At 38.1% G+C, this 14,397-nt stretch overlaps 3 protein-coding genes across 3 annotated transcripts in view; 1 reads left to right on the top strand and 2 right to left on the bottom strand.

Moving 5' to 3' along the window:
• The window catches only part of LOC120544555 (E3 ubiquitin-protein ligase Siah2-like), a gene marked incomplete at its 3' end in the record, with an annotated part of 540,100 nt that overhangs the window by 222,602 nt on the left and 303,101 nt on the right, over positions 1 to 14,397 (top strand).
• LOC120544577 (histone H3) lies at positions 8,998 to 9,542 on the bottom strand. Its single transcript, XM_039778445.1, has one exon. It carries the CDS (start codon positions 9,513 to 9,515, stop codon positions 9,105 to 9,107), a length of 411 nt encoding a protein of 136 aa, XP_039634379.1. The 5' UTR covers positions 9,516 to 9,542; the 3' UTR covers positions 8,998 to 9,104.
• Positions 10,773 to 12,822, bottom strand: LOC120544558 (histone H1-like). The gene has a single exon (XM_039778423.1). It carries the CDS (start codon positions 12,799 to 12,801, stop codon positions 12,184 to 12,186), a length of 618 nt encoding a protein of 205 aa, XP_039634357.1. The 5' UTR covers positions 12,802 to 12,822; the 3' UTR covers positions 10,773 to 12,183.

Raw genomic sequence — 14,397 nt, 5'->3', positions numbered from 1 at the left:
GCAACCATCTCCCCAGGTGATCCCATTACTTTGAAGTTCCTGTAGCTCTTTTACAAATGGAATTAGGAGAGTCTGTATATTAGGCTTGCTCTCTCCAAACCAAAGACAAGGAACACATATTTTGTTCTTCCTGTCTGTAGGGTGTAGTTCTATGATTTGGCACTGAATAGGCCATATTTGGCATCTAGAGCTTTTAAAAACAGGGATCCCATCACTGTTCCAAATCAGACTGATGTCATCATCACCTATTTCACCACTATCTTTGAGTCTCCTATACTCCCCTCCACATTGCACATCACAAATTAAACCTGGAGTTGATGTATGTCTTTGGATTTTGATGTTGGGATTTTCCAGAATCTCTTTAATTTGCAAAGATAAACTGATTACCAAAAAATATGAACCCTTTTGTAGACTAGCATCCACATCAAATTCTGCCTCACACAGAACACACTGTGTCAAACCACATTCTTTTGTTCCAATATAATTTGAACACTGATGGCAGTAGAAATGGGGCACATACTCCCTATATTGGCCATAGGATTTATGGAAGAGATACGAGGTTGCTGGTATCAGTGCAGGGAAAAGTTCATGAAAAATCTGCAAAAGATGGTCCAGAGCAATCTCGGTCAGGTTATGCCTCAGGACGTACACCATTAGAAGGAGCAAACTTTGACCTTTGGTAATTGGTGCTCCAGGGTACAAAAGGTCATCTCCACAATTTCCATCCTACAAAATGACACATTGAGATTGAAAAAACATTCAGTACAATGAACAAAACATTCTCAAGTATTCAGGTTTATCATATCTTGTCAAGTTTCTAATCATTTAAAAATGCCCTATATGAATGACACAGTACACATTAACTTTGCTCTACTACCTGAGCAAAATCTAACACGAGTAAAAGATTATAATTATTTGGGATATGCTATTTGCTAAATATGATTACACACGAAATGTATGCATTATTTTGGGAACCCTTGGGATCGAGCACTTGTGCATATGACTTCATCTAACCATTTTTAGTATCTATGCTCTGATGGGTTTTGATAAGTTGTCATAACTGAAATTAAATTTACAGATATTTTAGGGATTCCTTGTGTGTAGCTAGTTTTGGGGCGTCCAACACAGTATTTAAAATATTTTTTGAGTTCAAACATCAGACCATATAATAAAATGCTACGTCTAATCATCACTATGATCAAGCTTTTCTAGAATATTGTGCCTTGCTGCACTCTTTGGGCATGGTTTTATGTCAGCCAGAGATCTCAATTCAGCTTTATTGTAGCCTGCTGAGCAAAATGGAAGTGTGTGACATGAAAATAAAGTCTTTGTTATTCTATTCTATTCTATGGCAGATGAATGAAATTTGTTGTTCAGATTGTATGCATCAAGTCATCATAGCAAATCACTCCTGTAAAAGAAAAACTAAACAAACAAAGATGAACGCTGGCCCATAAGTAATTGTAATCTTACCTGTGACGGATTTGGGTTGGGTCTCTCAGCCTCTGGTCCTTGCATGGTCTGCTGCTCTCTTATATCAACCACATCGTCCTCAGCAGCTGATCCATTCTGAAGTTGGCACAAAGTGTGTGGCAAGTTAGTCACTGAATCTGGTGTTGTTTTGTTATTGAGTGGGATCTTAAAGCACTAGAAGTAAAGCAACTTGCTCCAACTGCTCCAATCTGAAATTTGAAAAATGTGTGAGCTAGTTTGTTACGTTGTAGGAGTCAGTTCCTCTAAATACAAAATAGCAATAAACTAACATAGTGAACAAATATGTATTACCTGTGTCCTGACCTGCATGTTTCTTTTTTTTTATTCTGCCCACTATTTCCACTAACCTATAGGTTACTACTACTAGATATTTTGTTGTACTACACTCATATAGACAGAAACCCACTTTTCTTGGCTCTTCCTGAACAATTTGGTGTATGATTTATGTGAATACATTTTTCCATCATGAAGACTGACTGTTTTGTTATTACTGGACATAAGTTTCCACACAGACATCCGGTACAGACATGGGTAGTTACAGGATAGTTAATTACATTAGCCTATAGACTGGAACACAGGCCTACTGCTGTCTACAGGAAACCATGTAAGTAAGAAACCATGTAAGTAATTCAACAATGGTTGGTCACATTGTTACAAAGTAAAACATTAAAGAATAGACAATTAGGCTATAAGGAATGAATTATGCATTGTCAGTGTCCTGACCTTACTGTCCGCTCTCTTCCGTTTTCCTGCTGTTGGCTGCAGTGGTGCATCATGGTGAGCTGGAGGCTGTAAGCAAAACAATTGTCACCATCCATGTCAGTGCAGAAAATAAAATCTAACCAAGTGTAATTAATCTTATATTAAGATCAAAACATAATTTTGGTATTGTTTTTACTATGAAGAGACTTACCGTGCTCTCTTGAAAGATCATTTTGACTTAATTTAAGAAGACTTTGACTCAATTTAAGAAGACTTATCAAGACCAATTTGCTCAACACACTGGGGGCCAAATTTACTTGTTTTTAGGACAAATTTTCTTTACGCACTGGCATAAGACTTTGCTTGTTTTCAGGATGAGACGTCTTAAGTCAAACTCTTCTTAAATTAAGTCAAATGATTTTATGAGAAAGAGCTAGGTAAGTCTCTTTATACTGAAAACAATACCAACTACTTTTTTGATCTTGATATAAGTTTAATATAACTTGGTTTTTCAGTTGTTGCACTGTGTCAAAGCAATTTGGGCATTAAGCTAGTTTTTTGTCTGAAAACATCACATGTTACACGTTGTAATCCATGCAATGTCATAATAATAAAAAAAATTCTTTACATCATCATATATCATGCACATATCTTACTTCTCTGTCATGACGTCCTAAAATTCTGTCAGGGACTTCAACACCAGTGCTGCAAAGGTACTGCTTGTACTGTTTATGTCTTCTGCCTTTTCCCTGAAACAAAAGACAATTTCAAGACAGTATAGCCAGCCCTATAAGATGGTGGAGCTAGCCTACTACTTATCATGAATATCAGGTAGGCTTTCTCCATTGCTTGGCCTGCTACCAGCTATTATCCTATTATTATCATTATTATTTATTATTAATATTATTATTAGTACTGCTATACTAGGGCCTTCTTCTTTTTATTATTATTATTATTATTAGTATTATTGTATAAGTAGTAGGCCGACTATTACCATAATTATAAGAAGAACAACAAGAATCTTATGTCCTGTTATTGTAAATTATATCTGCCAAATGGGACTACAGATGGAAATTAGCCTTTGGGCTATAATCTGGCACTTTTACGTGTACTGCTGTACATGTTCATTAAATGTCCATTGTCCTTAAATAAATAAATAAAAAATAACAAGAACAAGAAAAACATATTAACAATTTAAAATAATGATACAAATTATAATTACCTTCCTGTGTCTGTATTCTGTTGTCCTTGGTATTTTCTTATTAGTGACCAATATGTAGGACTTGTACTTTGATTGTACAGGTGGCATATTTGAATAACTATTGTTGAGCAATGCAACAGATCAAGATTCAAAAATTAAGACTAAGCAGTAGATGGCTACGAATGGACCCAGGAATTGGACACACCCACCAGTCGGTTCCCACATCCAATCAGTGTGCGCAGCGTCATCGACATCCAATCACCATGTAGAAGTTTGGGCGGCAATTAGCTACACAGCTACAACGTAGCCAAATAGTAACGGTTAATGTTTGAAATACATCACTGATACTCAGGCGGTAACAAAGTTAGCGGTAACAAAGTTAGCAATGTATGGGTTGTTTTATTTCATCGACGGGTCCGTTATTGCAGACAGTACATGTATAATACAGGATGCATATAGAAATGCTGATATTACAGTCACCTGCAAGGAAAACCTCCAGTCCCAGGAAGGCTGGATAGAGGTGATTTAGCCAGCTAAACACAGGCAAGATCTGAAGCCGGTTGCAGCCAAACTGCTGTTCATGTCGGGTAAGTTCTAAAACATTCTGAATACTCTTTACATTAACTAACCGACTACTGTCATGTAATTTAACGTTACTGATGATGAAGTGCTTGGAACATAGACTGTATATATAGTTCTATAAATACAGTCTGTGGGTTGAAATATGCTAGCCAGCAATGTTAACTAATGCAAGATTGCTAACCTAAGAAAATGGTGGAAGGTGATGTAACGTTAGGCTTGTCGTGATGCGTTGAAATATAATTTCTTCAAATACAGTTCTGATATATTATTCATTAATAAGATGATTGATTAATGTGAGGCAGTTACATTCGAATGAGATAACATGTGCTTCAAGTATATTAGTGTAATTAATAAGTCCTCCTGTAGAGAACGCTCCCCCAGGTAACAATTTGTGGTTCCCAGAACGTTCTGGGAATGTTCCCTGAAGGTTAGTTTTTGGTTCCCATGGAAAGTTTTCCTGGCCTTTAGGAAACGTTAGTTTTTGGTTACATCGACCGTTCTCAGAATGTTACCAGAACGTTCGCCTAATGTTGTAACCTTTAGAGAACGTTCCCCTAACAGACCCATATAGCTTATCTTTGAAGTGTTTGGCTTAGGTTCTAGTGAAGGTTTAGCTAGTAGTTTTATGGAATTCGTCGTCGCTATGTAGCATGTCCATTTAATGAAAATTCAGATAATTGGTTAAGTCAAAGTTAATAAAGTCATTTGGATGTTGGGGACAACATATTTATCAAGAAGGAACAGGCGAAAATATAGAACAAATGCAGTTGTGTCAAGGAGACATTTTCAATGTACAGAGGGGGTGGACTCCGCTGTAACTTGGTATGGACATTACAAGTGCCCAATACTGATGAAAGTAATAAAGTACAAATAAATGAAATGACAGTGACATTCCTGTCTTGAAATTATTATTTTTTATTAATAAAAGGTCACAATTAATTTGTATTTTATGTGTTTCCTGTTAAGTTAATTGTGAAGTTAAGTAATGTTTGAAAAAGGTAATTGAAAGTTGTTACATTTACAATGAACTCTGTTTACAAAGTAATTAATGCAAATAATGGGTCTTCTTCACAGAAAACTACAAAGAAGTAGTGCAGAAGCGTGTTGCTTCCCTCAAGGGGGGGGATATATGGTCTTCCTTCTGTCAGTCTGGCCAGGAGAAGGGGGTGGTGAAGCAAGGAATGACCGTAAGCTTTATTTATGACTTAACAGTTATGGAACATAACAGTTTACAAATAATGCTGTGTCATCGTAGAATATGTTTGCCATGGGAGTTACATCGTGAATTTTTGCAGACTTTTCCAAACTGGGTGCACAAGCATTTAGCAGATTTAGCCAGCAAATATCAATTTGAAATGATAAATATTACTTAAAAGTTAGCTATTTTGTAATGCCAGGCATGTTAAGTCAAGATTCATTCTCCTGTTACAAATACTGTCAGAGTGATGGATGGATGGAGGTGGAGACTTGGAAAGTGTGCTGTAGTCGCAATAAGAAGAAATGCACTTGTAGAAGCTATTAAAAAATGAGTGCAGTTACTTAAAGTGGTGGTTTGGAAATGTTCAAAATCATTCTCTTAAACAAGATGTATGTTGTCAGTCTGGTTCACAGATGGCCAAGATGGACGAACAGCTCAAGAGGGACCTCAAACGGCAACCTACAAGACAACTCAGTTCTACTCCTGCTAGATATTAGTCTGATTCCGACGACACATGTTGCGATATTTTTGATCCACCCAAAAAAAGAAAAATGGTAAGTTTAAAAATGTAACTGACTTCATCAAATAATGTGCAGTGTTCCCCAGATAATTGTCAGAGTTTACAGTGGTGGATTATAGCCTATTTGTGCTGAAATGCATGCATTAACGCACTTTGCACTTTATATGAATTATGTCCCAGTACCAAAGTCCAAACCCAACCTACAAACCTATGACCTTGGTGCTCAGGGTAAAGCTTGTGACATAGCAGAAGTTACTATTCAAGAGTGTATGAACTCTGTTGATTTATACACACACTCACACCATGAAAATTGTGTTTTGGTTTGTGTATGATTAGGAGTGTATAGCTGCCCTTTTTGTTTAAGGTAATTATATTGATGTTTTCTGCATAGGTGATTGACACCAGTGAGGAGGAGGAGGACGCCATCCCTCAGGTGGAGTCTCAGCGGCCAGGGACGGTGCCTGCTGTTTTTGTTGAACTGGATGAGGACAGTTTGAAGGCTCTGAAAGGTGGGTGGGTGTATATGTATGCTAGTGATGCCAGGGTTATCTCTGCCACCACCTGAACCCTCCTCCCATACATCTGCAGTCGTTTGTCATTGAGGTCATGAAGTCAACTTTATGAATTCAAGACATGCATCCCACTGTTAATTTGAAGAACATGCATGTTACGTGTTATGTCTTAGAATACAGACCTGACTTCCCACATTCCAAATTTGAAAATAATCCACTTAACTCTGCCATTTTTGCCGTCATTGACTACTGTTAACACTCCTTGTTTGAATTTCACTGATTAAGCAATATGGCAAAAGTGACAGTGGGGTTGGTACGGATATAACTACAAGGCCTCTGGCAGAGTGGCACAGGTACCAATACCATGACCACAAGTGTCATATTGCTTTTATACATCTGTTCCCCTTCCATCGCGATTAAAGATATAAAATTGCGTATTCAATAATTATATGTAGACTTATTTATTTATTTCATCCACTCCAAGAAATAGTTCTAATCTTCCATCTCTGTTGCCAAGCATCGCAACATATCAGTCAAGAGAAGGGTCCAGTGAGACAGGCTATATGGTCTTATTCACATAAGAATTTTCAGCAGTTTCTTGCAGGTTCCCACAGGTCATGGAATTTTTGGAATATCATGGAATTTCAGGAAAAGTCAGGGAAATTGATCATTTTGGGGGCAAAGTCATGGAATTTTTAAAATCAGTTTAAAATTGTCTTGCCAAAATACATTAATACAATCAAATGCAATGCCCATTTATTCATCTCCCACTCTAAAAAGTAAAGATGCTTGAACGCTACGAGGGTGCTTTGAAATCTTTGGTCAGTTAGTTTATTGCACCATTCATAGTTGGTCATGGAAGTTAAATTTTTTTTGCCTGGGAAAGTCATGGAATTTTACATTTGACTTAACTTGGGAACCCTGTGCTTCTCTATACTTCACATGCTAAACTGAACATTCGCCCTACTCCGCCTTCACACTGTAATGGAATTACTGCCCTGTGGCTTTGAGTGAGGGGAACATTCATGTCAGACATACATGCTAGCGGTGAAAAGTATGAGTAAGGATCCTCATCCAATCATAAATAAATAAAAGTTAAACCAGATGTAGCTATTGTGAAATGACATTTATATATCTGCTATTTTATGTCACAATGTGATACTTATTCTTTGTGTCATAATGTGATACTGACCATTTTTATACTATATCCTTATTTTAGAGCTGCCAGGACTGGTGTCTTCACTCAAAACAGTCCTAAACAAAATGGCAGATTCACCTTTGTCTTCCGTGAATTCCAGCCAAAGCAACTCATCGCGCACTGGCAGTCACACTGGCAGTGAAGAAGACATGGTATGACTGAAGGACCTTAAACCAATCCTTGTTATGTCTTTGTTATGATTGTGTGCAATAAGCATACAAAAAAATCTTACAAGATTGTGGAGGTACTGTTTGTGTTAAAACACTTGAAGCCAAGACACATGCCAACCTGCCATATAGAGAAGTGTTTGTAATTAACCTTTTGTCTTAATCTGGTTGTGTGTTTTCACAGGTGTCATTGGGCAACTCATCAGTGCAAGTCCCAAAACGCCTCTATCAGAGGCTGAGTGGGAGGAGGATGTCCCTCTTCACACAGGAACTGGCCACATTGGTGTTTGGCAGGGAAACTTTGGCCAAGGCAACACTCACGGGGAAAGGAAAAAAAGGCGAGCTGAAGGAGCAGCTTGAGCCAGAAAAAAACAACGCAATTATAGGTACAGTAATGTCAATTATGAATCCAAATCCATTTTCATGATTGATTGACAAATTCATTATCATCAATGATTGTATTTCAATGTTATACATTGTCTATCTTGTTTTAATTCATGCCCATGTCTCTTTCCTGTTTTCACAGATGCAGTGAGGGAGCGATTCCCCAACACCGAGGTGGCAGAGATACGGGCCCTTCTACGGAGGAAGTGCAACAATGAGAGCTACAAGGCCTCTAGTAATTCAAGTCAGAGCTAGATGTGCATGTGTAATAACTTGTTCGCCATTGTTCTCTTGCCGGCATTTCAGAGAAAGTCGACTGTTCAAGGTTCCTGCTTTAGTTAATATCTGTTAATTTTGTGTCAAGAATAAAGATCATTTTCTGAAATGCAATTTGTAATCTGTTGATGTAATGCACTTGAATTGTAATATGATACACTTGTAGTTTAATAGCAACATTCATGCTTAAGTATAACAAAATAGGGATAAAAGTACAGATGAAATATACTTCAAACTATTTGTTTTTACCTTACACTATAACATTGCACTGAAAGTACATGTTTATGATGTTTAGTTTGTAACTGAACTTCACTTCAAACACATTGTCAAAGTGGGACACTTTAAAAGCACTAAATATAGTTATGAAGTGCATTTGTAGATCACTTGAAATATTACAGAGGCATACTAAATTAACAGTTTATAGTAATTATAAGTATGATAGCAGTATGCACAAAATATACTTAAACACAACTATAAGTTGCGCTGCAATGCCTTTAAGTGTATTTCAATAAGAATAGAAATACAATTGTACTGTAAGTGTGCTTAATTGCTCATGAATCTTGATTTTCATTTCAAAAAAAAGTTGTTCCATTTTAGTTTACTATTTACACTTGGAAGTGTAGTCAAATAGATGTTAAGTTGAAGTTAATACATAATTGAATACACTTAACTATACTTAGATTTGACAAAAATAGTACAAAATTTAGAAAATATACTTAGTACACTTTAAAGTATATTTTTAATAGATTTTTTTTCACCTGGGTATGAACACGTGGGACACAATGGTTTCAGGACTGTTGCTCTGTTAAGGTTTGTATGTGGCTCTTAAAAGAGCCGTTGTGTTGTTTAGAGCAGTAGCCTAAGGTGAGTTTAAGCCCTCTCTCCGCGGATACGACGGGCCAGCTGGATGTCTTTGGGCATGATGGTGACCCTCTTGGCGTGGATGGCGCACAGGTTGGTGTCCTCGAACAGACCGACCAGGTAAGCCTCGCTGGCCTCCTGCAGAGCCATGACGGCGGAGCTCTGGAAGCGCAGGTCGGTCTTGAAGTCCTGAGCGATCTCCCTCACCAGGCGCTGGAAGGGCAGCTTGCGGATCAGCAGCTCGGTGGACTTCTGGTAGCGACGGATCTCTCTCAGAGCCACGGTACCGGGCCTGTAACGGTGAGGTTTCTTCACTCCGCCGGTGGCTGGGGCGCTCTTACGGGCAGCCTTGGTGGCCAGCTGCTTCCTGGGAGCTTTTCCTCCGGTGGATTTACGCGCGGTCTGCTTGGTTCTGGCCATTTTAGCTTTTTTTCTCGTGTTCACAGCTCAAGAACGAATAACGCTCGGAGTGAACAGCGGCTTTATAAAGGAACTGCCGGAGCCAGGGCAGCGCTGATTGGTCCAGACCGGGAGATACGCGGGCTGGAGCTGAGTAACTATTGGACAAAATGAATTCAAATTTAGACACTTTAGACAGCAGCTGGCTAGATAACGGCTGCTGTCTCAACAAAGGCACATGTAGAAAATAAACGGTTACATTATTTAAATGACTTTCTATAACAATTTGAATGTTTATTTTTATTCTTACTTCTTTCACGAGAGTGGTTCATTTTTCCTTAGAAGAAGACTGCAAGCTAGTAAATATGGATGTGAATGATGCAGTTTGAAAACGTTTAGGACAAATCACCTTTGCAAATATTTTATGGGGAGGAAAATGCATTCAGCACATTTGTAAGAAATGCGTTTTGGAGAGTGACAAAATATGAACAGAAACTTTTTTGTTTACAAGAAAACTCCCCAGGGCACCTTTTGGAGTGAGATGTTGTCCTTGTGTAAATGTTATTTCAAGAGAAATATTTCAATTATTGTATTTAGTTTAGTTACACCTATTTTCATGTTTTAAGTGTTGTATATGAGAGCCTGTTCCTACCTTTGCCACCCATATAGTTTTAACATTGAAAGTGTAGCTCGGCACTGGGCCTTTATGGGAAGGTTGGAGTTCCAAGGCCAGATGTCCCAGATGAATACATTTCAAGGGAAGTCAATTAAATCTAATTATACTGACTGCGGCAAAAAGATTTGTAACACATGAGCTTGAGCTGCCCAGAACTAATGGTAAATATCATACTATGCAGGTGGCTACTGCTCATGCGATCAGGTTTCAGTTTGATGGTAATTTAAACTTGTTTTTTATGCTCCATACACAGCTTAAGGTCATCTACCAGCACCGGTACTGGTATAATGCATTTAGTCTCAAAACAACTATTTGTTACATATGTTTTGTAAAAGGCTTCCAGTCAAGAAAATGTTTGTGGGGAATTGCCTCGTTGTCTAGATTGAACACTTCAAAGTAAACTTGAGTTACTGTTTGATTGTCATTGTGATGTCAGAACATTATTTGTCTGAGTGGATGTTGAAAACAACTGATGCAATATTTCTTTTATCATAACACATCTGGTTAGTTACACTGCCACCCAGTTCATCCACGGAGATATAGAAGGACTTAAAACGTTATTATATTGTCTATTGTTTGAATAAATTAAGTGGCCACAGCAGTTCAGTTCATCTTCATTTATTTCAACTGTTCTTTCTTGAAACAGTTTGTGGTTTCCATGTAGATCTTCATATCTGCAATATCCCTACTTCTTTGTCCCTCCAAGTTTCAAATAAGTTGGATGCAGATCATTCAGATATAATTCATTCATAATAATCTTTCCTATAGAATAATCTTAATTTTTCTCTGAGATCTAAAGACCACAGACCACTGCTTCTGGACATCTTTATTTTCTCATCTTAAAACAACCTGTTCAAGCTTTTAATTTGTAATTTATAGCCTTGTTTGTTAGAGCTGAAAACAAATAGCTTCCATTTCTCTTTTTGTGATGAATTGATTTAATTATCCGGGTTATTGTATCTAATTTTTTTTGACTCAGAATCAGCTTTATTTGCCAGGTATGAGGACACAAACGAGGAATTTTGCTTTGGATTACACAATGCTCACAATGTGCTTACTCATACAAAAACGAACAATATATACACACTATAAACAGAAACAGCATAGACATTATGAGTAGTGCAGTGAAGAGTGCAAAGTGTTCAGGAGTGAATTATTTTATGATAAATTATTATTATTTTAATTATGGAGCATAGTGCAAAGGATGCTGGAATAAATAAGTAGTATGTTATTATATAAGTATTATATTACAATATGAACAGCTCTGAAACAGCTACGGGTGAGAATGAGCAAGCTGTCCGTATCTGTGTATTAGGTGTGTAATGCTGTTCTGTTTGTATATTTTGTATATATTTTTTTATTTGTGTTTATAGGACCCTCTAGGAAATGAGATGCTACATGTTAAGGGTCGATCCTTCCAGCTAAAGAGATTTAGAGGTAGATTCATGTACAAAAATGTAAGTTAAGAGGAGACAGTGTTACTCTCTTCTTGTGTGTTAGCGCCATCCTGTGGCGGTCAGAGGACAAAGCACTGAGAGACCATTTCCTTTTCCTCTTACATGTGGCACACTGATGCAGGGTAATACTGGTATTACTACTAGGCTACTACAGCTTCTGAGGCGATATCACTTCACAACTAACAGAACCTAACCTCCACTTAATCGATTTTTAAACCACCACTAAAAAAAAAAAAATCATTTGATCAACTGCATTTATATCTGATATTTATCTTGTTATGATATTGCAGGGCTGCTATCACAGAATTGGAAATCTTCCTACTGTATGAGTCCTAACCCTAATACAACAAATAATGGGTGCTAATGCTAAATCTAACAGCAAACATTTCTATTCACCAGCACGTTTCATGTAGATCAAAGTGCTTTGATAAAATAAATGATAGAAAAACAAACCATGGAACCAGACATGATAATGTAGGAAATCAGCTCTTTGGTGAATGTGTGGTGGCTCTTAAAAGAGCCTTTTGGTGCACTGCGTGCAGGTTAAAGAGCCACTTTACTTCTTGGACTTCTTCGCTGCAGCTTTCTTTGCCGGAGCTTTCTTCACAGGGGTCTTCTTCTTTGCGACCTTCTTAGGGGCAGCCTTCTTGGGGGTAGATTTCACTGCTGGCTTCTTGGCAGCTTTCTTATACGGAGACTTCTTGGCTGCTGGCTTCTTGGCTGCTGGTTTCTTAGCGGCGGTTTTCTTGACTGCGGTCTTCTTCACAGCGGTTTTCTTAGCGGCTGTTTTCTTCTGCGGGGACTTGGCAGCGGGCTTCTTCACCTTAACGGGAGTCTTCTTGACCGCTTTGGCGGCTTTAGGCTGAGCCTTGGGGAGCTTGAAGGACCCGGATGCACCGATCCCTTTATTCTGGACCAGCTTTCCGTCGGTCACCAGCTTCTTCACGGCGGTGTTGATGCGTTTGTTGGACTTCTCCAGGTCGATGCCTTTGGTGGCCAACGTCTTTTTGATAGCCGGAAGCGACGTGCCTTTACGGTCCTTGGCCTCAGTCACGGCGTCGAGGATGAGCTTCGGGAGGGAGGGTCCGTCACTCTTTGCCCGGGGAGTCGCCTTCTTCTTGGGAGCCTTGGCCGGGGCTTTCACCGCGGGAACTGCTGGAGCTTCTTCTGCCATGTCTGTGTCTTTCTCTGTCGCGTTAACAGTCTGCTGTGTTCCCACTCGGGCAGGAGGCGGGACTTATAAAGCCCATGAGAACCGTGGAGAGTCAACCCACAGCCGCTCCGCTGCCCTGCTGAAAATGTGGCGATACTTTGTGTTTTCTCTTCCACAATTTGGGGATAAAATTCATAGAAGAGAAACAATTTAAAACACAGTAGTTATGGTATGAGCACACACCCTTCTCCCCTTCTTCTCCCCTTCCACTTAGCTTGTTTGGCGACGAGGGACTCGTTTATATGTTCCAGGATTCAACTCTCGGATACACGGTCATTTTTTTAAAATATCGTAGTGATATCTATTAAATATCACAGTGGTGTTCCAGTAAGCAGAGACATGTGAGAGTACAATAAAAGAGAAACAACTGCATTCATGTGTTTTATTTAGTTTAAATTGGGGAAGTTGTCAGTGGTGGTTAACACACCGGGTGCTGGGTGTGAATCTAGGCGATTACCTGACACAGGTTTATCCGCTGGCATTGATCCTTAACATGATGGATTTGACATGATGGGCTTCCAAACACAGGTTCATATTCCTCTCTTCTGCTGTACACAACCCTGACTAAGTGATATCACTGTAACCAGCTATAGTTTGCCACGAAATATTTTTGTAATATGATCTAGTCCATGTTATTCATAATAGGCCTAGCTAGTCAATTTGTACGTTTATGCATATGCAAAGAAATGTGGGATTGCAAAAAAATGTTAAATATGACAAATAACATGAAAGCTGTAGGCTATTTATAAACTTGTTTTGCTTAAACTAAAAGTCTTTATAATGAACTTTCTCAAGATAAGGACTTTGTATCTCAAAATAATGACTTACTTTCTCCAAATAATGAGAAGAAGTTGTAAAGATTAAAATGCAATCCATTTACATTCTCTCTATATGAAGGCAGAGTTCAAGGAACTGAATAAACCATAAATAAATAATTATGGAGGCAATGTTGGTTGGCAGAAGGTGGTGATTAGCATGCATTTTAAATAGTTATGCACAAATTATTTTTAAAGCACCCTCATGAATTGAAATGCCTTTGAAAAGTGGCTCTTTAAAATTGCCGTTTTGTTGGTCTGACAGCACGTTTACTTTGAGCTGGTGTACCTGTTCACAGCCGTAGAGTGAAAACACTAAAGTTGCCTAAATGTAAAGTCTACAAGTAATAGAACAAAATAAGGTTAAGACACAAAGCACTGAAGCAATGATAAAGACCATGTAACATTGCAGATTATAATTATAAAACCCAACTGTACACTGTGTAATAAAGACAGGTACAACATTTATAAGAATAATGATATACAATTTTTAATAGAAAAAATAAATTAAAAAAAAAAAAAAAAAATTAAAACTTTTTTTTTTTAAAAAGGGGTTTACGGTACTCTTGGTGCCCTCAGACACGGTGTGCTTGGCCAGCTATAGAGTAAAAACAAAATAGTAGCCTAAATGTTAAGTCTGCCAGAAGTAATAGAACCAAGTATGACACAAAAGCAATGATAAAGACCAATGAATGCCCATTATATTATACATAATAAGAAGTATTGCACATTATGGAGATTA

Source organism: Perca fluviatilis, chromosome 16 (genome assembly GCF_010015445.1).
Source record: "Perca fluviatilis chromosome 16, GENO_Pfluv_1.0, whole genome shotgun sequence".
Taxonomy (NCBI): Eukaryota; Metazoa; Chordata; class Actinopteri; order Perciformes; family Percidae; genus Perca; species Perca fluviatilis.
The sequence above is the reverse complement of the archived record's forward strand: the minus strand, read 5'-3'. Positions and strand labels throughout refer to the sequence as shown.